Here is a 24,326-nt window from a genome sequence, read left to right as displayed (position 1 = left end):
TGCAGCGTCAAAATTGTTTTGTGTATATACTCCACTTACATGCACCTACTATACATTGACGAGCGTAGTAGAAGAGAACGGCCCCTAGCGTCGGCCATTTGTATTGGTCGAACTGATTACCCCTATCTTTCCCACATCTTGCAGCACAGTGGTTGGTAGCCTTTTACAGGAGGGCGTATGGACAGACAGTAGTAGCAGCGCATGCACTTTCAAAAAACTGCTGTTGTAGTTTTGTCACATTGAAAGGACTACTGTTAAATTTGTATTTCGACTGGATCGTTGATCGCGCTTAAACGCTGCATTATATCAACTGAAGGCCTGTCACCGAGAAGTGGGTGTCTACTCACTGGTGTTAACACAGCGGCGAGTACAGCACTGTGTCCCCGATGGCTGGGTGGAAGGACGGCTCGGTGCAAGAGAAGTATCGACTGGTTGTAGTCGGAGGTGGTGGCGTTGGAAAGTCAGCTTTAACAATCCAATTCATCCAGGTCAGTGAATACTTTGTGAGAGTGTTTTTTCCCCTGTTGTTTAGATACTGAATGCAAGGGAATTTGAAGGGGGTGGCTCTTGCAGGGAATGGGGACCCCACAAACGGAAAAGAGGGTTTCAGGAATCCGGCTCAGGCCTGCGTCAGTATTACCTGATTCGCTTCTTTTGATAATTTTTCAGAGTTTTACTGAAATTAGATATCGAGTGACAGTCAGCGTTATTTTACAGCAGGTAGGAGCACAAGTCCCACATAAATATTAGTCATTCATTAATTTAGGCTACTCTGTTGTTTTTGAAATGGACTTAGTTTTTGCTAAGTTATTGCATAAATACTTCATTACTCAGACGTATGCCGCGATTGACTATTACGTACCATTTATGTTGAACTGATTGAGCTCCGGTAAGGGACCAGTTAGCTATTTGGTTTTTTATCAGTATTGAACCTGGGCCAGTGGATGAAAGATGTTCATTTTAACCGTGAATGAAATGTAAATAACCTGACGCCCCCGTCGACGTGTTTTTGAGAAGCTGGAGGCTGAAATTGTCAACTTTTTAATTTTTTGTCTAGCATCTTCTCAACGGAACCTGATCCTCTCCCAACAACGTCACATTATAGTGACATACTGACTTCTAAGAGACGTTTAGTTTGCGGCAACACGTCGCCTAACGCTCTGCTGGTCTGCACTACATTCAGTTATTTTATGTAATTTTTTCCCTATATTGCCTTCTTTCCCCTTTAATAATGGATTGCAGTGGTTTCAGGTTTGTATAGATATAACAGCGAGTTACACCTATCGGGTAATACTGCGAGGTGTACCATTTCATACCATTCATAATCATGAATTACGTTGTAACAGAGAAGCTGTTCGCGATTTTGCAAGTTGTTAAAAATAATTGTAGAGTCTTATCTTGAAATAGATCACTTGGTCATTACGTTTTGTAGTGTGGGTTTGAGTACATAATCGCCCCCTGGGTTTGAATATTCTACTGCACCACTAATTAGGTGACTAATATAGCCTATAAATTAGAAATTAAACATATCTCATTTTACCAGCCAAGATACTCCTTAAGCCTATCAGCCTATCAGATGTAGACTCTCACCATAATTGCTTAACAATTTCAATAAATTCCCATACATCCCCCTTGATCAACTTTTTAGTGCTTAAACCGCTTCGTAAGCCTTTATTTCTTGTTTTTTTGTTTTTTGCCAGTGCGCACTTCAGCAAGGATTCTCCATTACGTAGATTGTTAAACGTTGGTAATTCAGAGATCCTTGGTTAAACAATGATAAGGCAACAATGGATTATGTCTCATGTCAGATTACTAAAAATTTCAGCTCTATCAGCTCTAATCGACGAGCAGAAGCTTTATATGGTGAGCCTTCAACGACTTTTTCCCATGCCCACAACTGTAGGGTTTTACTGTAATGGTTTTGAGAAAGTAACTTTATTTTACGTACTAACTTTATTAGATCGCATCTGTAACATTGGGCTCATTACTAGATTCCTTTATTGTAATTACAATTCATGAAAATATGAAAACATAATAGGTGCTAAGCATCTGTCCCATCTGTGTAGGTTTGCATATCCTGACTGCTTTGTTATAACATCCCACTAAGGCTTGAATAGATTAAAGGCTGGAGAATGGGTCCATTCTGCTGCTATACAGGCCATTTTACAAAGGGTTCAGATCTTGAAACATTTCCTTAATAGTATAGTGAGTACTGAAATATTCAGAAAAAAAAGAAAAAATGAGCGGCTAAATAAAACCAAAGGTTTTGTAAGTTAGATTTCAAATTTTTTAAAATTCTATTTGGTGTGTCAGGAGTCCAACAAAAATGACGAGAGCTTCTGAAAAGTAGTGTCTCCATGGAAAGAGTCTTCATCCTGTTCCAGTATTTCTAGAAGTCTCTGGAAGTGCAAAGTCGCCCAGCTGGCCGTTGATCTGAGGCTTTCCCATTCAGATCTGCTTCATGGGGGAGGTTACATCTGAGTCATGTTGGGTTAATGACCATGGAGAAGCCGGAATTTGTGCTATGGAAAAGGAAGTCACCCCACTCCTGCTCATTCTCTAAGGGTTGCCTGGTTTTGCATGGGAAAGAATGAGCTACAGCTTGGAGAGTTTGGAGATTGAGCCTGGAGACCATTTCTTGACCAACCAGCCACCTTTTTGGTAATAGTGAATTTCTTTTAGTATACATATCAAGGTGCTAAGAATGAGCATTTTCTTATTTGTCATAAATGTATGAGTAAGCATTGCAGCACAGTGCCTCACAGATTACATCACAACAAAAATAACCTGGTAGATCTCCTGGGAATCCAGACATGAGCAGTGACTGACTTAAGCCAACTGAGTGACTCACACAAGAATGGATGAGTGGTGACATCACTTAGATGCGACCGAGAACCAAGTAGCATGTAGCATTTGACATCTGCAAGTGGCTAAATGGAAAATATGAACTTATATGGAGTATGATAGAGTTAATGAGATCAATTCAAAGTGGTAGACTTTTGGCTAAACACAAAGAAGGCTAGTGCCTCAGGTACAGGGACGGTAATGTTGTTGTACCTGGATGAAGCAAAGATAGACAGCAAAGAGAGTTCTATGAGGGGCTATGTTAGATGTAAGGAGTGATGTTTGGTCGTACTGTAAATGAAAGCTTCTTTCAATTTAGCAGTCATTTTCTGTTTACCAAAGCTTGTCTGTATATATTCGTAACAGTTCTATGTCATTAGAACACTGCGTCATCACGTCGTCCAGAAACGAAAAAACAAAAAACGGCTTTTAAGCTGCGCTGACCTTTTATTTCATCAGACAGTCTCAGAGAGTGGCATAGTGTTGTGCAGATGAAGGCATGATCACATGCTGGCTAATATTAGCTCTTATCACTGGCTCTTTCATTTCTGGAGGAGGTGACTCCCTGCTGGTCTGTTTCCATGTGAAAGCACCAGAACCAGCTCACAGGAATTGTGTAACTGGATAAGCTGATGCCCAGTTACTGGTACTTACATGCACGTGAAGTCTGCTCTCTCCCCTAGAGCCCTTCTCTTTCTCTCTGTCTTTTTGCAGTGCATGGTTTTGATTACTGTGATGTGAGGTCATATAGGTGGAATGCTTCACTGAGGAGTAATTGAATGAAGACAGATTAAACAGGAGGGCAGGTTCTTCCTGTATGCTCAGAAGAAGTGTTTTGATAACAGTCGTGCACTATGTGTGTATGTATGAGTGTGCATATTTGTGTTTTTGAATATGGATGTACAATAACAACAACAAAAAAAAATGGACTGGAGAGTTGCGTATAAACATTTCCCTGTAAAAAAGTAAGATGTTTATAGAAGCAGATCATTTTCGTGGACTGTGTGGGTAATTTTATGACTGTGATTCCTCTGTTTTCTACAAGTTGTGTATTTGCATGGAGATAGAAAGAACACCTCTTATCTCAAGGGATGATCTGTCACGTACTGTTCAACTGATAGTGAAGTTGTTAGTGAGACAGCTTTGGAGCTGTATAAGTTTGTAAAATCTTTTTTTTTTTTTTTTTTTGTGGAGAGACTGTAGAGAAGGTTGTGCACAGAACAGTGTAGAACTCCTAACGATCTACTTTGATTATAGTGAACCGACAGATAGGATCCCAGGGTTTGTGGGGTGTGTGAGCGTGCGGGACTGTGTTTGGAGTTGCCGCTGAGGTGGGAGATGAGGGAACATTGTTGGTTTTGTTCTCTTGAAGTCTCACCTGTTGATTTCTCACAGGGTTGGCATGTTGACAGAAATGATCCTGTGGAACTTACTGTGGAAAAAGCAGGATAATCCCATTTAGCAACATTCTGCTGGTTAAAATCAGTCACTTTGTTTCTTTGTTTTTTCACCATGTGAAAATCCAAACATACCCTGCAGAGTTAGTAAGTTACTGGCTGAGACCAGTATGCTCCATAATATTGAAAGAGCTGTATATATGTCTCTGTTTCTGGTGACAGTTTATTTGAAACACTTCATATGAACACTGCTGTATTTTGTGTTGATTCTCTTGTGTAATTTGTTTTGCTAAGTCTGTGCTTTACATTGAAAACATTATTAATCTTTAAATGGGTGTTACGGCCTTGTGTTGGAAAGTGAATGGTGTATTAGTAACATGTTGTAGGCTATCTATTGATGATTTTTGATTCTTGAAAAAACAATGCATCCATCCTTGTTTGAAAACCACATGGGACGTTGGTGGTTTCAGTTCCTAGTGCCTGTCATTTTAGGTGTACTCTATTAACGATCATGTAGTAGGCCTCTAGTTCTAGGTCAGGTTTTTTTTCCAGTAGTATGCTGTGGATCACATTGTAGTGTTTTTTGTGTGATAGGCTGACAATAGAAATGTAACAAGCTCTACAAAGGACGGTTTGGTTCACCCAAGTGGCAGATGTCAGAAATCTAGGGTAGATATCAGATAAGATGCCACTCTGTCTCGTCAGCGGGGACGTCTGAGCATATGGCATTTAAGTGAAGACTGGGGTACACCACTAAATGCGTAATAACATCTGACTCTGCGTTCTTCTAACTGAAGCGTAGCCAGTAGCAAGATCTTGTTATTACTCCTCTTTGACTGACCTTCATTAACACAGCCTTCTTGAGATGGTTAAGGAAGGTGTTTATCCCATCTGCAGTTGTTAGCATATGCAGCGTTGGGCAGATTTCGTGGTGTACAGGTGTAGAACTCTTTGTTCATTTAAGAGCAACTATGCCTGACAGCTATTCTCTCATGAGATAATGCTCTGGTATAAGAACTACAAAACATTGCATGCCAGATTCATGTAACCCTGTAGTTAATTTAACAGGCTGACAGAATACTACAGATGTGCTTTAGCCTGCTCTCAGGAAGAGCGAAGTGAAAAGGCTCCTGTTTTTTTTTTTCGTTTTTTTTTTTTTTTCAGATTTTCCATTCTGTTTCAAACCAAGATTTCACGAGAAGTGTGTTTTTTTTTTTTTTTTTTTTTTTTTTTTTTTGGTGCATCTATTGTCATGTGTTATGTTATATGTTTGGAGAAGAGATGTGTGCAGGGACCTTGCAAGCAAAGGAAAGTTAGTGTGTGCTTTTGTGTTTGATGTTTGTTGAGTGCCACCCACAAACGTCTTTCACTCAACATCGCGCCTCTCGTTAACTCGTGTGGCTTTTCAAATGCCTCACCTTCTGTTGAGGTATCCTGTTTACGGCAGCTGACTGCCGAACGAAGCGTATCAGACTGAGTTTAACAACACACACTCTCAGTTTGATCTGACACATTTAAGATTATATTCCTCTTCTGTCAGGGCCCCTAGCCAGAGACACATTTTCATCACATTAAAGAGTTGTCATTTCACTGTGTTTTTATTTCTTGAAAGTGTAAAGATGGTTTTACTATTTATAACTCTCGCTTTTGTTTCTGCATATTATTTATCAAATCACTTTCATTTATTCTTGGAATATTCTCAGAAGTGACTTTTTTTTTTGTTTGTTTGTTTTCCCAAAGAGACTCTCCAAAGTTCATGTGTTTCTGCTCAGATAATCACTTCCTAGCATGAACAGGAACAGATTAAACTGAGACTGCTAGCCCTGGGGCTATGCTATGTTGAATGGTCCTCCCAGAAGAAACATATGCTCTACATTGCCAAGTGGTCAGACATGACATCTGCTCAATAAAGTCTCCTGTGTCTTATTCTCATCAGGAGAATGCGTATTTTTTTTTTTTCCTCTGAAAGAACAGTCTTTTATGTGCTAGCACATGTGCTTTCCTAAATCTTTATTGGACACACTTTAAATGTGGTACATATACTGTCCATGATATTCTTTTGATTCATTTTCTACAGTTGTGACACACTGAGGATGATTTGTTCTGATCCTGCTTTGTCGTAACGAGTTCGATACTGTCACGAAGCGGCAGCAAAGTTCAAGCCTAACTCTGGTGTCCAAGCTCTCTCAATGCCCTCCGCCCTTCTTGCCGGGGGAGAATGGAGTGGTTGGGTTGGGGCGCGGCGTTGGTGATAGGCTTGATGATTTTCCATTGAGGCACGTGCCAGAAGGACAGGGGCTACAGTACGCATTGTTGAAGTGCCATTTCGCCTGCTCAGTGACTCTGTGAGCTCATGGCGCCTTCCCCCGGAAGCCTGGGCGGTGAATCAGTCCCCCACCCGCATTCCACAGAGGCCCTCTCCCAAAGCACACAGCACTGGTTGCACCCTGCCCCCAATCTCACCACTCACAGACCACCACCTGAGTTTAGCTTGAGTGGGGACACCCGTTTTGTTCTGTTTGTTTCACTGTGAAACAAGCAGTAAAAGTAAACCACAACAGTTAACAAATCAGCAAATCTTAAGCATATGGATTCAGAGTACACAGGGAAAGAGTGAAAGAAATCTCATTAATCTCTGGCACATTCTATGCACACAGCACCATGAAAAACTAGTGTGACAATCAGTTTTCTCACATAAACAAGCAAACTCCTCTTTAAACTCACTGGTACTCACATTCGGTTCATGTCAATTCTAAGCTTGATATCTAACAGAGAATGGCTTTTTTTGTCTCTCTCGTAGTCATCCGTCCATAAACCAAAGGACCTGGAACTCATTGTTGTAACTTTCACCAAATTTTGCCACACTGTTTTGCAAAGGATGATTGTGTAAATCAGGGTAGGGATCAGTTTCATCTCATGTTATTAAGCAACTGAAATGAAAACTGAACTTTTGCCATCTTAAATAAGAGGTTTTCAAAAAAGTAAAGAAGGGATTTTCTAATTGCCTCACTTGCATCTCAGTTACATGCAGATGAATCCTGTAACATGTAATATTACAGTAACATGTAATGTATCATTTAATGTGACTGGATTCATCTCTAGCAAATGCAGAAGTCAGATGTTATGAGCTACAAATGTTTGTCTGCGTCTGTGGATGTGATTTTGTAGGGAGTGGTGACGGGGAGGGGGAGGGACTGTGTATGCAAGTATGATTTACCTTAAAATGTTTCAGAAACATCCATAATGCACTTTTTATATATTTATTTTTGCCCTCGAATCAAAATCAGCGATAACAACTTGTAACTTACCGTCTCACGACCAAACGTCTCATTTACCTTTTACGCTTTTCATTTACCAACACATAAAATCAGAGAGAACTCCACTTCTGCTCTGTCTTTATGTAACTTTGTCAGATTACATCTAATTGGGATAGGTTTTACCACAGCTCTGCCTGTCTAAAGGGAAGCAGCAACATCATGCGGATGAGTATATCTTGAGACAACAGTGACGTGGGGATAACTGTCACGGTACTGCTTAAACAACAAACAGAGCCTGCTGTACTCAGAGAGAATGCTGGCCCATCCATTTTTCTAGCTTTGTTTTGATGTCATTATCTCCACAACCTTTCTGTGTCCTCTTGCTAAGACAATGTCACGGGGGATAAGAGAGGGCAACTGTTCCGCCGTTGAGTGTTTTCTTTAGTGTTTCTGTGTCTTAAATCTTTTGGCATACAGACTGGGGGCACTATCATATAGGCGATTTATTACATTTTGAGTTAAAACAGGACCAAGAATCAACTCTGAATTGACACTGTTTATGAAGTAACTGTCTTAATAAATGTATGCTGGCTTTTTGCTGAGCAGATTCTGTAATTACTGTTTCATAGTTATAGTGGCCATTAAGCGGAAATGCTGAGCACTTTTCTAAAGTTCAAAATGTACAAGATGGCAGCCATTAGTGTGGATCTTTAATGGATTGTTTGGCCAATGGATTGTAGGCTTTCAGCTGCTCACACATTCAAATGGACACCCACTTTCTTATCCCATCCCAAACACTCTATTCTTCTGTTGTGATTTTCTAAAATATTAATGTGGATGTCTGCTTATTAGGTGGTGTCTTGTTTGCCACAGTTAGCTGGACCTTTTTTTTTTTTTTTTCAACTTCCTGCATCAGGTCACCATTTCTACATTTCTGAACAAGGTGCAAAGCTACTGAGTTCTTATAAGCCTACTTTTTCCTGATTTCTGTAGATTTCTATTCTAGAAAGACAAAGTACAGTGTAACATGCTACATTTAAGATTTATAAAAACATGGCCCCAAAGAGACAGAGAGGTACTGATCCAACATATAAGTAAACTGCCTGCTCTCTTCTCGTGTTACTCAGCCCGCCACATGTTTGGAGCTCTGTTTACAGTTTATGAGTAATCCCAAGCTTGATTTTATCTGTAATTATTTTTTTTTCTGTGTCTTCGTTTGTGAAAATTTTGAACATTTGTCATAGGTGTCACTGAGTAAGCACTCGGCCAACTGTACATAACGTAATGTCAAGCCTGTGTTTCATGTGTGTATGGAGATGAACTCAGTTAAGAAAATTTCAGTTACCGTGTTATCAGCCAAAAAGATTTGGTCAGAATCTTTCAGCACACCCGTGGCAGGATCCAGCTGGCCTCAGCATCTTACGAAGAGAGAGGGGGCGGACCGATCCCTGGGGCCCAATGCTTCACCCTGGGCAGACGGCTCCAGTCCTGGGGGAGACAGGCGGTAGGGCTGCCCAGTTGGTGAGGGACAGGTTCAGTCCAGACAGCTGAGCTGATAGCCACTCATTAAAAAAGAGCAGCTGTTGTAGGGCTGGGCAGACACCAGGGGGCATAAAGCCGTCTCCCAACAGGTGTGTCTCACCAGCTGCTCTGATGCCCAGATGTGAGTAAAGCTGAAAAATGTTCTGTTACTTCATGTGACTTCATAGTACTAGTTGCCCCTCTGCTCACACTCCCAAAAAATCGTGTGGAAATAGCCTTACAAGAACATGCTCATAGAAGTGTGTCAGTTTAAATTTTTTCAGCATATCCAGCTATGTTTTATCTGCTGTATAAAGACTGATCCAGCTCTGGTTGACCGGGGTTCCGCAAATGCAGAAGTCAAAGTCTTATTGAAACAGCATCTGTGTGAAAGGTGCTCCTTTGACTGAACCTGATCCATACCTCCCTGAGGGAAAATGGTGTCTGGGTTTGAGTTGGACCACCCTCTCCAGTAATTTTGTGGTAGGGGGCCGTGTGAGGACAGCCAGCCTGTAGTACCCCATAGAGATGCCCATTAGGCCTTATTTATAACGAGCAGACTGCTGCTTTAATAGCTGCTCTGCTCTCTGTGTTTGGAGATTGCCTGCCTAAAACGGTAATGGTGCTGTATTTCTGTCAGACTGCCAAATCGAGAGCACACTGACATATCACTCTCCATTGAGCCTTGATACTGGAACAGTTCAAGGCTTCATCTTATGTACAAATATTGACTTGTAAAAGTTCTGAAATGTCTTAATGAACAGAAAGTTACGCAATGCATATTATATATAGTAGTTTCCCCTTATCTGGGGGGGATACGTTCCAAGAACCCCCGCAGATGCCTGAAACCACAGATAATACCGAACCCTATATAATATGTTGGGTTTTTTTTCCTATACATACATACGGTTTAGCGGGTGGTGTGTATGGATACACTGAACAAAGAGATGATTCTCATCCCGAGGAGGACGGCGCGAGATCTTAAAACTTATGAATTGTTTATTTCTGGAACTTTTCATGTAATATTTTTGAACCGCGGTTTATCTGCGGATAACTAAAACCACGGAAAGCGCATTCACAGATAAGGAGGGTTTACTCACTCGCTCACTCATTTTCAAAGCCGCTTATCCTAATTAGGGCCGCGGGGGGTGCTGGAGCCTATCCCAGCACTCACGGGGCGAAAGGCAGGGAGACACCCTGGACAGGTCGCCAGTCCATCACAGGGCAAAGAATGTTTACTGTATTCATGTATCTGTATATCAAGCACTGATAGAAATGGAACTCTGGTTTTGTGGGGGGATTACACACAGTTAGACCAGTAACATGTAACGGACAAGTAACCATAAAAGAAATCTGTTGGACTGTAGAAGGTCGGGGGGGTCCTTGTTTTCACTCTCGCTCTGCTTATACTCATTCCTGGCATGGCTGACTTATTCCACATTCCAAGCTTTTAATGACTGCAATATAACTACGCATGACCTCATCAGACTTCCTCTGTATGCTGTCATGACATTCCTGTCGAGTGATTTGTGTTCATGAGAACTTATCTGTGTAATTTTACTTGGTTCGTGTCAGTATTCAACATTTCTATCTTGTACCTTCACTCAAGCTCTTCTTTTTCAGTAACAGATCAGTTCACCCTTTTCCCTCAACATAAACATAAAGGGAATGTTAATGAATTGTTAGTGATGTGTAGTATGCAGATACATAGTGTCTATTTTAGGGTTGAACTGTGAGATTTTGTAGCCTTGCATTGGTTGTGTTTGTATCACACATAATTTTGTTCACCTGGTTACAGTTGTTATCAACTATGATTCCTGAAAAGATCTTCATTCAGAATGTCAGAGACCAACCAAAATAGAAAGTCTTTTTCTGCCCCTCACTGCAAAATTAGAGCACCACAATACCCAGGCATAGCACTGAGCCTCTGCAGGTGGATGAGAATAGAGGCGAGTAGGGTCACATGATCAAGCAGTCGAGCTGCGGCATGTTCAGTAAGCTATTTCTAATGCCTGTGTACCTTAAAAATAAATCCTCAGACACCTGGCAGAAAGTGACTTATGATGATTAGAAAACTCTATTTTGGTCAGAAAACAGTTCTTCGAGTCATACTGAAAGATGTGTCATGGAGCGGTCAGCGTTTGATGAAAGCAACCTGAGCGTGTGGTGTTCTTTGAGCGTGGGAGGGGAGATCTCTCATAAAGGGTCTTTTATAGCACCCCCTGAGTGACTTCAAATAAAGGACTGATCTGTGGCACAGTGATTGAAGCCGGAATGCCACACAGGCTATGGGGAAAGGTTGACACCTCTCTCACCCCGCTTTGACACTCTGCAGGACTCCTGCCCTTGTTGTAGTGAAGCATCCGCAGACCCCGTGGAGAAGCCTTCGTCAAGTTCCTCTAACGTGTGAGTTTGTGTCCTCTTTTAGCCTCTTGTTTAAGACTAGCTAGAGTCGTGCTCTCACTTTGTTTAGGTCAGGTTTTGGTATGGGTGGTTTTCAATTCACCCCATATAGTCTCTGCGGGAAGTACTCAATTAGTGCAGACCAGAGCCAGAGCTGTAAGCAATGAAATAAAGAGAGTCATATGTCTTCTGTTGATGCAGGATGTTCTGCTTCCAGCTGATCTACAGTGTGATGAGATTATGCATGTTACCTAATGGATTTGGGTACTCTCAGTGTACTGTGATGTCTCTCAATGGGAGTTTGGCTAATATTCTCCAATTTGGATAAGGGCCAGTGCATTGATTTTTCTCTACAGACAAATGCAGCAGAAGGTTGTGGATATTGGACTCTTCATTTCATTAGTCTCTGCTGTGTGTCTGGATTATTCAGCTGGATTCATAAAAGCTGCATTTTAGCTTTGGTCCCACACCCCATGCTTTTTGATAAATTATTGTGAAAATTTGTCTGAAACAAAGCAATCCCAGGTGCCCTTTAAAGAAGTTGTCTTATTGTGTGCTACCTCTCTGCTCTCCTTTTTCATATTGTTATTATTGAATAATTGACCTTTCTGGGTTGCATGAGCTCATGGGAAAAGTGGGCGTTTCCCCAGGAAATGGAGGGCTTTTGTGCACAGTGGCTTGAATTGTAAATCTGTGCTCGGCCGGAGTGAAATGGAGTTCCTCGTAGCTGTGCAGCCATTTTCTGTTCAGTTCAAACATCACCACATACCCATTTGCTTCTTGTTAATCTGCAGTCACAGCTATTAGTGCTGTACAGAGTATGATTACTGACAGCTGTCAAAAGCTTGGCCTGTCCCCCTCGCCTCAGTAAAGGTCAGCCCAGTTTGGAGTCGAAACAGGAAGGAAGGAGATCACTTGAAACTCATTGCTCACAGATGTCTGTTCCTCAAGGAACGATCAGTGTGTTCTTTGCACAGATTTAGAGTGTATGTAAGGCTCGTCGATACAGCAGTGCTGAGTGGTGTTAATACTTGTCACTCCACAACTTTGTTTTGCAGTTTTATGCTTTTCCATTGGATCAAGTCACAAAGCATCCGACTGCTTTTTCACGCTGATCGCTTGGTCATTTGTGTTCCGTCCTGTTGGTTCTCTATCCATAGCCTAACCATTTTCCTGCATTGATTTTTCTTGCGCTGCGAACGGTGATCTCACTGAGTATGAACGCATGAGCTGACAGTAAGTGCGGAGTGACAGTGTCTGTCAAGTTAAACAGTGCAGTCATGTCAATGAGGCCATCTATCCAGCTCTCTGATTAGAGTCATACCATGGTGACTAATGCAGCCGAGAGAGCAGTGCAAAGCAGAGGGAAAGAAAACTGTGGCTCATCTTACTCTAATGATCTAAACAAGAGCTCCCTGCCCTGGCAGCAGCTCTGTGCTCTATTTAGCAAAGCCCCCATCTTCACACATTAATTCTCTCAGCTGACAACATGTGTCACTGGCTAATTTGAGTTAGAGGCTTTTTAAAACACATTGCTCTAAAAGTTTTGTGGGCTGCATGTTGCCCACTCTAAAAGAGTGTATCTGTAGTCTAGAAGGGAACGAGTCGGAAAAGACTTAATACTTGAGTTTTTTGGCTGGCATACGGCCTGCTGGACAGATATGATCTGACTGAGTAATGACTGCCTGGCCTTAATTAAAGTTGCAATACTTGGATTAGGCCTGTGATAAACCTGACATGGAGCCATACACCTGTCATCTAAATTGCGCAGACACACACACACACACACACACACACACGTGCTCAGAGTATTCCTTGTCCATAGTGTTAAGGTCCTGCATCACACTCAGCCAAGCCATTGTGTGCTTTGCTGTGTCAGCAGTAGCTTGAACATTGATCAAGTTGGGAGGGGTGATATTAGGAAATTGCAGCTGTTGGCAGAATTTTTTCATGGGGAGTAGAGTTTTTTTTTTTTCATTTAATTTGCATGTTCTTTTTAGAGAAACAGAATCTCTCTTGATTTTAAAGTAAAGGTCTTTGAATCTCCAGAAAATCTCAGAAATACGTAGAGGTAATTCAGTCATTGTCTTGGTATCTGTGCATTTTGCATCATTATATTGGTGATGTACATATCACCATCGATTGTTTGATTCATAATTGATTGTGCATGGTTCTTTTTGAATATATCTATATTCCATTGGATATTTTTTGTGTGGCATAAGCCCTTTCTACTGACAGTCTAAGTTACAGACATAACAGGGTTAGCAACTAGAATGTGTATGTGATGTGTATGTGAAGTTTTCTTTGCATATTCACAAGTGGTTGTTTTACTTTTGGCAGATACATGGCTGTCACTCTTCTTAGAAAAGCATTTTTTTTCTCGTTCTTTTATGGTACAAAGGGCCTTGTTGTTGAGGCCATGACTGAAACCTATCCCTTGAAGTTTCCAAGGGAACCAGTCTTTCACTCTTTAAAGGTATGAATCTGCTAGTTGGATGGGTGGGAGTTTAAAAAAAAAACTTTGAATTGAGAAATGACTAAAGTTGAAATGAACACTTGTGAGTTGGGGGTGGTTAGGTGGGTAGGTGGGTGGGTGGGGGGCAAGAATGTCTCTTTGGTGACATCATCTCCACCCAAAAGGGCCTGCTGGCTGACTGCCCTATAGAGTGGGTGGAGCTTCCTTCCTTTTGGCGGAGCAATCTATATGAGTGCCGTCTGTATCAGCCAGCTGAGGTGGGCCTTTTCCTCTCCCAGAATTCTGTGCGACTAGCCTCTATTTCAGCAGTTTGTGGTACCAATGCACTGCTTAGCCCTGCTGGCATGGAAACTCTGGCTAAGATGGTTTCATTGGTACAGCGTGGCACAGAGGCCTTTTATCTCGGTTAATGGTGAATACTGAGTTTTCACAGAAGGTTGAATGGTTTAATGAAGTGTTCAACCCAGTGTGAGAAATGTGAGTGCTTAGAATACTGCTCTGTCTTAAAACAAAACAACAGTTGCATCATTCCAAGTAAATAACTGATATATTCATAAAGAGAAGTTTGCATTCATCTCGAGCACGGGAATGTTTTTCTCCCAAGACACAGTTGCATGTGAGCTGGCGTGAGACTGAAGGTCACAGCTTTTCACCCTCCATTTGGAGTATTCAGCCAAAACAGACAGACCGCCCACTGAGTAAGTAACCTATTAGTCTGAAGAGTGACATAATGTCTATTCAAGGGCACCTGGTGAGTGCTGTAATGAAGATCTCTCACAGAGAGGCAAGGAGATGGGACTCTGCACAGGGGGTTACATTCAACAGTTACAGATCATACCAGGGGCCTGTAGTTTCACTAGATATAAAAGGTCAAGGGCCACACAGTGACGTTCATTGAAAGTTGAGATGAGGACATAATGGCTTTTTTCATGAGGTGTGCAAATATAATGATGTACAGTGTCAGGATGTGTGTGTGTATGTAGGTGTGTATGTGTGTGTGTGTGTGTGTGTATGTGAGGAAAGAGAGAGGGGGAACAGCAATGACATATGTGGCCAAACCCTGGGAGTTGCTTTGTTATGGTAACTGTAAGGAGACTTAGCTCATAATGGAATCAATGAGCTGTGGTATGATCTTCTCTGGCCTGTGAGTCTAACTTAATTTAATGCTGATTCAAAACATGATGTTCCAGAACTCGCTCTCTCACTTACTCATCAGCTCATTGTGTCACTTTCACTCTTACCCAGGGCTGTTACCCTGATATATGTGTGTGTGTGCGCGCGTGCGCGCGCGCGTGTGTGAGTAAGTGTGAGACTGCTGATCAGAAACACTGGAGCAGTGGTTTGAAACTTGTTAGCTTTTTAGCATTAGCTGCAGGTAGATTGTCCCACATTGTGTCTGTGTTTAGACTGCATATACAGCATGCTCATGACATATTTAGCGGCTGTGAATAGACTCAGTGGAACCCTGCATACAGTGAGTGCATACAGAGAAGCTATGTATGTGAAAGGGAAAGAGAGAGAAAGACCCGATGGAAATAGACATTGTTCTCTTTCATTCTAAATAATATGAAGCCTTGAGAGCCTCAAAAGTTGAAAACAAACAGAATGAAAGTAAAGTGAAATAAAACAGGTTTTAAAAATAAGACAGCTGATCATTTATTACAAAGATTTCAGCTATTTGTACTGCTGAAGAATGAGAGGTGTCCACCAAACCTCAGCAATAACTACAGCTAAATCTTCCCCATAAAGCTACAGCTTACAGCACCCATGACAAACAACATGCTTTAGGTAGTATTTCAAGTGTCATCACTTAAGCAGTGCCAAAGGGGAGGCCTTAAATAGAGAAGTGACGTGAAAATGCCCTACCTCATATTCATACACCATATTCAATGGCTTGTTCAGTATGCGTTTACAAAGTGCTATCCAGAGTTGAGGTTTAATGAGCAAACTTTGGATGAATGGATGTAATGATCAAAATCGAAACCACTGTGATATTCTACTGGCACAAAAAAAGAGTGTTTGCACCATAAACATGAGTGTTGACCTCCTTTTTAAAATGACCAAAATAGTAAGTTTTTTCGGCAGTGTTGCTTGTGTTAGCCCTCATTTAGCACTGCCTTCAAAACAAAAGCTGTTCATGCTATGTTTATATCCCACATACAGCATAACAGACCAGAGGTCACTAAAGCTATTAGCACAATGACTCCTCAGCACAAGTGAGGATGTGTTTTATTCCACAAACACAATTCTCCACTTGTCTGTCAGACTTTTCTTGTGTGACTAGCATGTAAAATGTGTTTATTTTCCTTTCTTTTCCAGTCTTACTTTGTCACTGACTATGACCCCACAATTGAGGATTCATACACGAAACAGTGTGTCATTGATGAGAGAGCTGCCCGTCTGGACAGTAAGTGTGCAATAGACAACCCAGACACAGAATTTTGACTGGGATAACAGAGAGTATCGCTAATGACAGTGGTGACCACTTTCACTCACTCTGTGTCTGTGATCAGCTTTCATTCTTTAGAGCAGTTCAGACCTGATTTTTAACTCTTGCTTAGGTTTTGCACACAAAACAGCAACTAGCAATACATCAGTTTCAGATTTCTTTGATAGACTTGAGGTTAACGACCACATTAGCTGCACATTCTATTTCTTATGAACCCTTTCATGTCTATTAGTGAGTGTCTAGTGTGCACTGTTGAAAGTTTGGTGTATTAATTATACTCTAATTAGTCTCAGAAGAACATGATGTAGTTGTGGCTGCTGGTGTGGATGACTGATATGGCTGTGCTATGTTTATTAGTCCTGGATACAGCAGGACAGGAAGAGTTTGGAGCCATGAGAGAACAATACATGAGGACAGGGGAGGGCTTCCTGCTCGTCTTCTCTGTCACTGACCGAGGAAGGTGAGCGACACCCCAGTCACTTGCTTTTATCCTTTCTCTCCCTCTCTCTCTCTCATTTGCTCTAACTCTCTTCATTCTTTCTCCATCCCTGTCTTCATTCCTCTCTCTATCTCTCCCTTTCATCTCGTGTCTCTTATTCTTGCTCTTTCTCTCCCTGTGCCTCTCATGCACTCTTTCTAATCCCCTTTTCTGTCAAAAAAAATCACACTCACCCCAATTTTCATCATCTCCTTTGAATGTGTGTGTAAATGTGTGTTTGCAGGCGTGTTTTCCACAGAGCACTGTGTGTCTGTGCCCCTCTGGGTCCTCCCCTGTCAATGTTTATGCTGTAAACAGCCTTTCCTTCCTGCGTTTACATTACCCAGCTCTCACCAGAGTCCCTCACTCAGCTGTCTGCTTGCCATTTGCTGGAAGTCACTCTAGCATTTTCTGTAAAGCAATACTCTCTAACAACGCCTGCTAGTCTGTGAGGTCACAGATTTTGAACAATTTAACTTATCATTACCCAGTGATTTAACTTCAGTTCAACCTATCACTGGCTTAAATATATTTTTCTTCTTTATGTTTATCAAAGTTATATTTCTCGTGTACTTTTTCTATGTTTACAGTTTAGTTTGAACTATGTTCAATTTCATGTTTTGATATTCTTTCTGGCAACCCTTGCATTCAAAGCACAGGGCATAAATTTATTAATAAATCATAGTGCCATATTTCAGTAAATCAAACAAAATATTCAGCCTTTCATATCTAACTGAAGGAATAAGGCTTTAAGAGTGGATGAGTTTGCTGTCCATCTCAAATAGTGAGTTCTGGTGCTGAAAGCTTCAGTCAACAAGACGTTGAGAGGGTAGCAAATCCTTCCCCCCTGCGTGTATTAGCCGCAGTCTCACAAAGTTTCTGGAATGTTGTAGCAACATTTTGAGAGCTGAATGACCTCTTTTCATCCTCTGTGCTATTATCCTGTGGGCCCAGCCCCAGAGGCTCTGTGTGATTCATAAAAGCACTGAACTGCAGCTGCCTGCCTGCAGTTTAGGAGTGGGCTTCATTCATGTGGCCACACGGCTGCATTCCTCAGAGATTTGGATGGGATGGGGAACTCCAAACAGAGCTGGAGTGGGAGCAGCCTGGGCTCTGCTGCCGGAATGTTGGGGAGGGCATGTTTAAATTCACAGTTGTGTTTCATTTTGATACACTGTGTTAAGCATTAGTGTCCTCTTTGTGTCCTTAGCTTTGAAGAAATCTACAAATTCCAAAGACAAATCCTGAGAGTGAAAGACCGTGATGAATTCCCCATGATTTTAGTGGGAAACAAGGCTGATTTGGAACCGCAGAGACAGGTAAGTGGGGGTGCATCTCTTCAGAGCCTCACACAGTGCACTCACACAACCGGAGCTTCACACAATACAGTCACACAATACACTCACACAACCAGAGCCTCACACTGTACATTCACACAACCAGAGCTTCACGCAATATAGTCAGACAATACACTCACACAACCAGAGCCACACACAATACTGTCACACAACCAGAGCCTCACACAATACACTCACACAACCAGAGCCACACAACCAGAGCCTCACACAGTACATTCACACAACCGGAGCTTCACACAATACAGTCACACAATACACTCACACAACCAGAGCCTCACACTGTACATTCACACAACCGGAGCTTCACACAATACAGTCACACAATACACTCACACAGCCAGAGCCTCACACTGTACATTCACACAACCAGAGCTTCACGCAATATAGTCACACAACCAGAGCCACACAACCAGAGCCTCACACAGTACATTCACACAACCGGAGCTTCACACAATACAGTCACACAATACACTCACACAACCAGAACCTCACACTGTACATTCACACAACCAGAGCTTCACACAATACACTCACACAACCAGAACCTCACACAATACTGTCACACAACTAGAAGCTCACACAATAAACTCACACAACTAGAACCTCACACAATACACTCACACAGCCAGAGTTTCACACAATACACTCACACAACCAGAACCTCACACAATACAGTCACACAACCAGATCCACACAACCAGAGCTTACCACAGCGCACTCACACAACCAGAACTTCACACAATACAGTCACACAACCAGAGCTTCACGCAGTACACCCACACAACCAGAGTCACACAACCAGAACCTCACACAATACTCTCACACAGCTGGAGTTTCACACAGTAGACTCACACAACCAGCGCTTCACACAATACACTCACACAACCGACTAGTTCTCATGTACTTTAGGCTAACTGCATCGTGTGTCAATATGATCTGTCATAATTAAGCTGTAAATGTCCTCTTTCTTATTTGAACTTCTCCTATATTACACACACACACACACACACACATACACAGTCTGAAAAACAGTGCAGTGCACATTCCCCCTGCCAGCTCTGCTGACATAACTTTTCAACATTTATTACGCTATTGAATGGCCTGTATTTTACCAGTCTCCCTCTGTTTTAATCCACAAACAGTAGCTAGTGTTACGCAGAAGCAGTAGAGAAGAGCAAAGAATGGAAATCAATGCTCAAAAATGGAATATTTGAACTATCTGAATAAAAATAAAATAAAAAAAAATTGAATAACTCTAAAAATCAGAGAAACTGAAAATGTATGCCAAAATAACAGAGAGAGAGAGAGAGAGAGAGAGAGAGAGAGAGAGAGAGAGAGGGCGGGTGGAGGGGTGTTTCGGGGGTCACTGAGTGTCAACTGCAGTGACATACTCTCAGATGATATTGCACTGCCACCTGGTGGAGGAAGAATGTGAGCTGAGAATGCACTACCAGACTCACAGTCTGGGATTGTTAATTGCATTGATTGCTTGCATTTCTCTCTTGATTGTCTCTATTGAACTCTTTGAAAGAGCCCTCTTTTAGCATTGATTTTTGCATATGATCCCTCTAAAAGGCTTTTCAGATTGTGACGATTGAACATTCTGTGAATCCTTTTACTCTTTCACAATAATGTCATTTCAGATTTGAAGATTCTTTTGCATCTGTGTTGTTGGTTCTGATTAAAGTGTTTTTTCTCACGCTCTCGTACCCTAACACAGCTGTAGAGGGATTGATTGAATAGGATGCTTTTGATGGCTCATGCCTGTCAGTATGTATTCACAGTCAGTTGTTACTTGAAGCTTTATTACAATGACGGGATGTCTGCGGTACACTGCTGGTGTCACAGTGCATTTTGGAACAGTCTGTAGATGTGTCTGGTCTAAAATGGAGAAGTGTATTTATACATTTGACACAGAGATACACATCCGCTTTATGTCTTGACCATGTGAGCATTGCAGTTCTAAAAGCCATTTTCAACTTCAGACAGTATTATATATCAGCAAATAATGAGTTCAGCAGGGAGAAGTTTAAAATGTCTCATGTACTGATATAATGCCTTTTAGGGTTATACAAGGACACATCTTTATACAGTCATTATATATCAAAATGTGTGCTTCCTTCTCAGTCCAGCAGATGGTAACAAACAGACATAGCACCATCCTTTAGGAGCAGAATCAGCAGTGTGGTCACTGTAAGATGAGTGGATGTGTTTCTGTCTCTCTGCCAGGTGACACAGGAAGAAGGCCAGCAGCTTGCCCGACAGCTCAAAGTCACGTACATGGAGGCCTCGGCCAAGATCCGCATGAATGTAGACCAGGCTTTTCACGAACTCGTCAGAGTAATAAGGTGGGTGGTCTTGACAATTCCCATAGGATTGCGGCCCTGCCTCTGCTAACCATGGCGGTGAGGGCTGTAACCACAAAGAACATTAAACAGTTTGGTTATTAAAAAAAAAAAAAATCTGTGATTGCAATGTTATGTGATTTTAATCATTCTGAAAGCGCTAGAGTAAAGTGTCAAGACTGATAGTAGCACTAGTTTAACTAAAATTGCCATTCATCAAAAACTACTTATTTTGACACACAAATGTGCTTGTGTTTGACAGGAAGTTTCAGGAACAGGAATGCCCGCCTTCGCCGGAGCCCACGCGTAAAGAGAAAGATAAGAGTGGCTGTCATTGTGTGATTGTCTAAGAAAGGGGGCCTCTCACAGCCACCACTCACCCAGCTGCTGTCACCAGTCCCCACTCCCTGCCTTCTGACATCACATCCAATACGGATTAATCGCTGCCTTCTACACGTGCATGACTTCAAACAGTAGTCCCTGTCATAGCCTTATAAGGGGATGTGATACCCCCGGGACATAGAAAAAAAAAAGAATCAAACTGACAAACATGATTGAACTCACCATTCTACCTTCAACTAGAATACTGATATCATGGCAGGAACGTGAATAGCATATGATAACACCCCAACACTAAACATTGCCTCTTAAAATTCGCTAAACAATTCCATTTTTTTTATATTGTAGTGATATTTGTACTTTTGCTGAGATGGAATGACAAAAAAAAAAAAAGTGAGAATGTACATGAAAAGGCTTTTTTGTCACCAGTTCATCTGCAATACTGAGTGTGGTGGTGATTTTTGGAAGCTTTTGCGTGTGTTGTGCCATATCTGTTTTTACTTCCATGTGCTAATCAGCTACTGTACATAGGAGACGTTTGTGTGTGATTTGAGAGCGAATTCCTTACTAAGATAACTCAGTCGTCATAGTACAGCGTGTGAGGTTGATGAGTTGGGTTTGATATGCATAAAAAACTAAAATGTATACAAGTATGTATGTACATAGAGCGCCCTTAACGTTATGCCAGCTGTTCTCTCGTCAGCAGTGATGTCCAGGCCCGTTCTGTGTCTGGTCCAGATACCGCGTTTTAGTCCGTCTTTTGTGTTTTCACGTAAGGCTTTTTGGCAAGTCATTCTCTGACATGAAATCGTTTGTATTATACATTTAGCCAAATCCTTTAAATCTCTGCTCCTTTTAGCCCTAGCCTCTTCAGACCGGTTTCAAGACTCAGGATGCTCTGTAAACAAGGTTTTCTCACTGCTCTGCCACAGTGCACAACACAACACACCACTGGTTGTCTTCTAGGTACCTTGCCAGCAACAAAGATGGAACAGAAATGGTTTCCGAAATGATTTCATCAAGTATCTCTGACCTTCCTTTTTTTTCTTTTCTTTTTGTTTCACCCAGAAGATTATCATCTTTTATTTGTTTTCTCTATTTTTATGTGATACAATTCAGAAAAAAAACATTTTCAAGGAATTAACAGACTGCTGACAGCTGTACTCATACTGTGTATCAAACTGTATGTGTATTCACATTGTGTACACTGAATTCATGTGATTCATATGAAAATGCTTCAAGTTCACAATTTTAATGGTAATCTGGGATATATTGGCCAAGTGCATTTGAGATGGAATTGGTACATCCAAAATCCATATCCCATTAAAATTGCTCTTTAATTTGTTTCTCTAGAAAGAGATATGTATCTTGGAGTTCCTAATTGTTTCTCACCTGTCAAATATTCGACAGGTGACATTTGCTCTTTGAAGGTTCACATCATTACCGTGACATTTCATGTTTTGTTCTGTCTTCCTTTTCAATGTTTGTAATTCTGCATAAGGGATACAAATAAAATATTTTTGTTTTGTTTTATCATCATGTAATATAAGATAAAAGATGGATGTGATCCTTTGATGGACATGATTAAATGTTTTTACTATATACTTTTATACATTATTTTCCTATCAGACTAGTTAACAAGTATTTTTATATGTTTCTAAGTGAAAATGCTCTCATGGCACAACCGTGTGTATATGTAAAGAGGAGTATTTAATTCTCTCAGTTTGTTTTTTAACTGAAAAAAAAAGACTATAGGCCAATGTTTGTTAAACTGTGGACAAGATCTTTTCCTTCTTTTGGTGGTCAGGAGCTGGCACCCTCTTCACTTGGCAGTCCTCCGCCCTGTAGCTCACAGCTTAAACTATCGACCAGGGATCACAGCAGATCCTCCCCTCCTGTCTGCCTTTGGGATGGCTCGGCCTGCTGGTGTCCATGCTGTGTACCATAAGCCATGGTCTGAGTGGTAAGGGGAATGGACACACCGCTCTGGAGTAGTGTGGAGCAGGAAGCGCATGATTCTTCCCCTTTTCTTGCAGAGTTTGTGTAAATCTAATCCATATCGTGCTTTATTTTTCACATCAATGACATACCCCTTGTATAGCTTCTGGTGCTATAATAAAAAAATATAATTAAATCAACTATGATATATTATCATTGCCTTTCCTGTCTGGCAGATGTTAAGGCATTTTGTTGTGAGCTCGATTTGCGTTAATAACCTCCCCAGGGCTTTGTACAGTGTGGCTGACAAGGGTTTGAATAACAAAGCTATATATCAAAGTACTGAACTGGTTTACAGTTGAAGGTTTGCACTCAACAATTAATTAGTATTTTAAATAAATGGGTTTTGTTAAAGGAAGGTGTTACACTTGCTAAAGCACAGAAAAGTAATGTATATTGCTGTTTCATCTAACAATACATTAATATACCCATTCACTTTATTTACATAGCTCCAATATTAGTGACAGGTCAAGAGAGATAACTGAGCAACTAATGACACAAGACATTTTCAGGTCTCAAGTTGTTAATAGGTTTGTTAAGTTCTCTAAGAGTAATGATGGATAATGTTTCATTGTTGTGTAACTAAAATTATAGCATGGATGGTGAATCATTAAGCGCCATCACAAATGTAACATTGCACATATTGTTCTAATCAAATCATGAATTGTCAGATCATGAATTGTCTGACACTTTATTCAATGGCATTCATCATTATAATGTGGCCTGAAAAGAGCAGGTTGCCATAGTGCCCTGGAGAAGTCTTAGTATTCAGATTTTTTTTTTTTTAAAAAGTCCAGTTTTCATTCTGTTATCTCTGTCCTTAAAACCAGTGGTCTAATGAGCTATCTATTTTACCCCTCAGAAAGCCATCAGAAACACATAGCCAACAGTGATGATACATGTTTGTACTCTATGTGTAGTCATGTATGAGGCCTGATAGTAGGTATGTCTTGTGTATCAGCTGAGTGACACAATGCTGCCGTTGTCAGGTAAATGCATTAGAATGTCCCATTTATGTGTACAGTCAAGCCTGGAAGGTCTAGAGGATCAGTGCTGAGTGACGAAAACTAACTGTGGTACACACAGGATGTCCTTCTTTATGATCTATGGACTGGGTCAGTCAGGCAGCCTTTGGTTTTTAACATCCGTCCTTTTGTTCAGTACATAAGGAGTGTCAGGTTTACTGGGGTTGCCTTGGTGATGCAGTATGCAGAAAATGATGGCTGTTTAGGTTTACTTCTCTCAATTAAAGACCAGTACCAATTATTCCTTTATAGTCTTGAAGCAGAAACGACTGAAAATTTCATAGATGATACTGTGAAAATATTAATAATCTGTATGAGCATTTTCCCTTTTTGTGTGTGTGTGTGTGTGTGTGATAGCTCAAAGATAGTGTAATATTCTGGCCTTCAGCTGAAAATAGTATCATAAGCTTTTGGGTGTGGAAATGTTTGTGCTAAT

The 24,326-nt window shown here is 41.2% G+C and overlaps 1 protein-coding gene across 2 annotated transcripts; it reads left to right on the top strand.

The window, feature by feature from the left end:
- The first annotated feature begins 169 nt into the window (after positions 1-169).
- rras2 (RAS related 2) lies at positions 170-22,948 on the top strand. 2 transcript variants are annotated; one of them, XM_030765023.1, is made up of 6 exons: positions 170-488; positions 16,218-16,305; positions 16,705-16,807; positions 18,036-18,144; positions 20,413-20,531; positions 20,791-22,948. In XM_030765023.1, the coding sequence occupies exons 1-6, from the start codon at positions 387-389 to the stop codon at positions 20,876-20,878; spliced, it is 609 nt and encodes a 202-aa protein (XP_030620883.1). In that variant the 5' UTR covers positions 170-386; the 3' UTR covers positions 20,879-22,948. The 2 variants fall into 2 exon arrangements, with proteins under 2 accessions (XP_030620883.1, XP_030620885.1); XM_030765025.1 differs by lacking the exon at positions 170-488 and adding an exon at positions 2,585-2,661.
- The last annotated feature ends 1,378 nt before the right edge of the window (positions 22,949-24,326 follow it).

The sequence above is a fragment of the Chanos chanos genome, chromosome 2 (genome assembly GCF_902362185.1).
Source record: "Chanos chanos chromosome 2, fChaCha1.1, whole genome shotgun sequence".
NCBI lineage: Eukaryota > Metazoa > Chordata > Actinopteri > Gonorynchiformes > Chanidae > Chanos > Chanos chanos.
The sequence above is the reverse complement of the archived record's forward strand: the minus strand, read 5'-3'. Positions and strand labels throughout refer to the sequence as shown.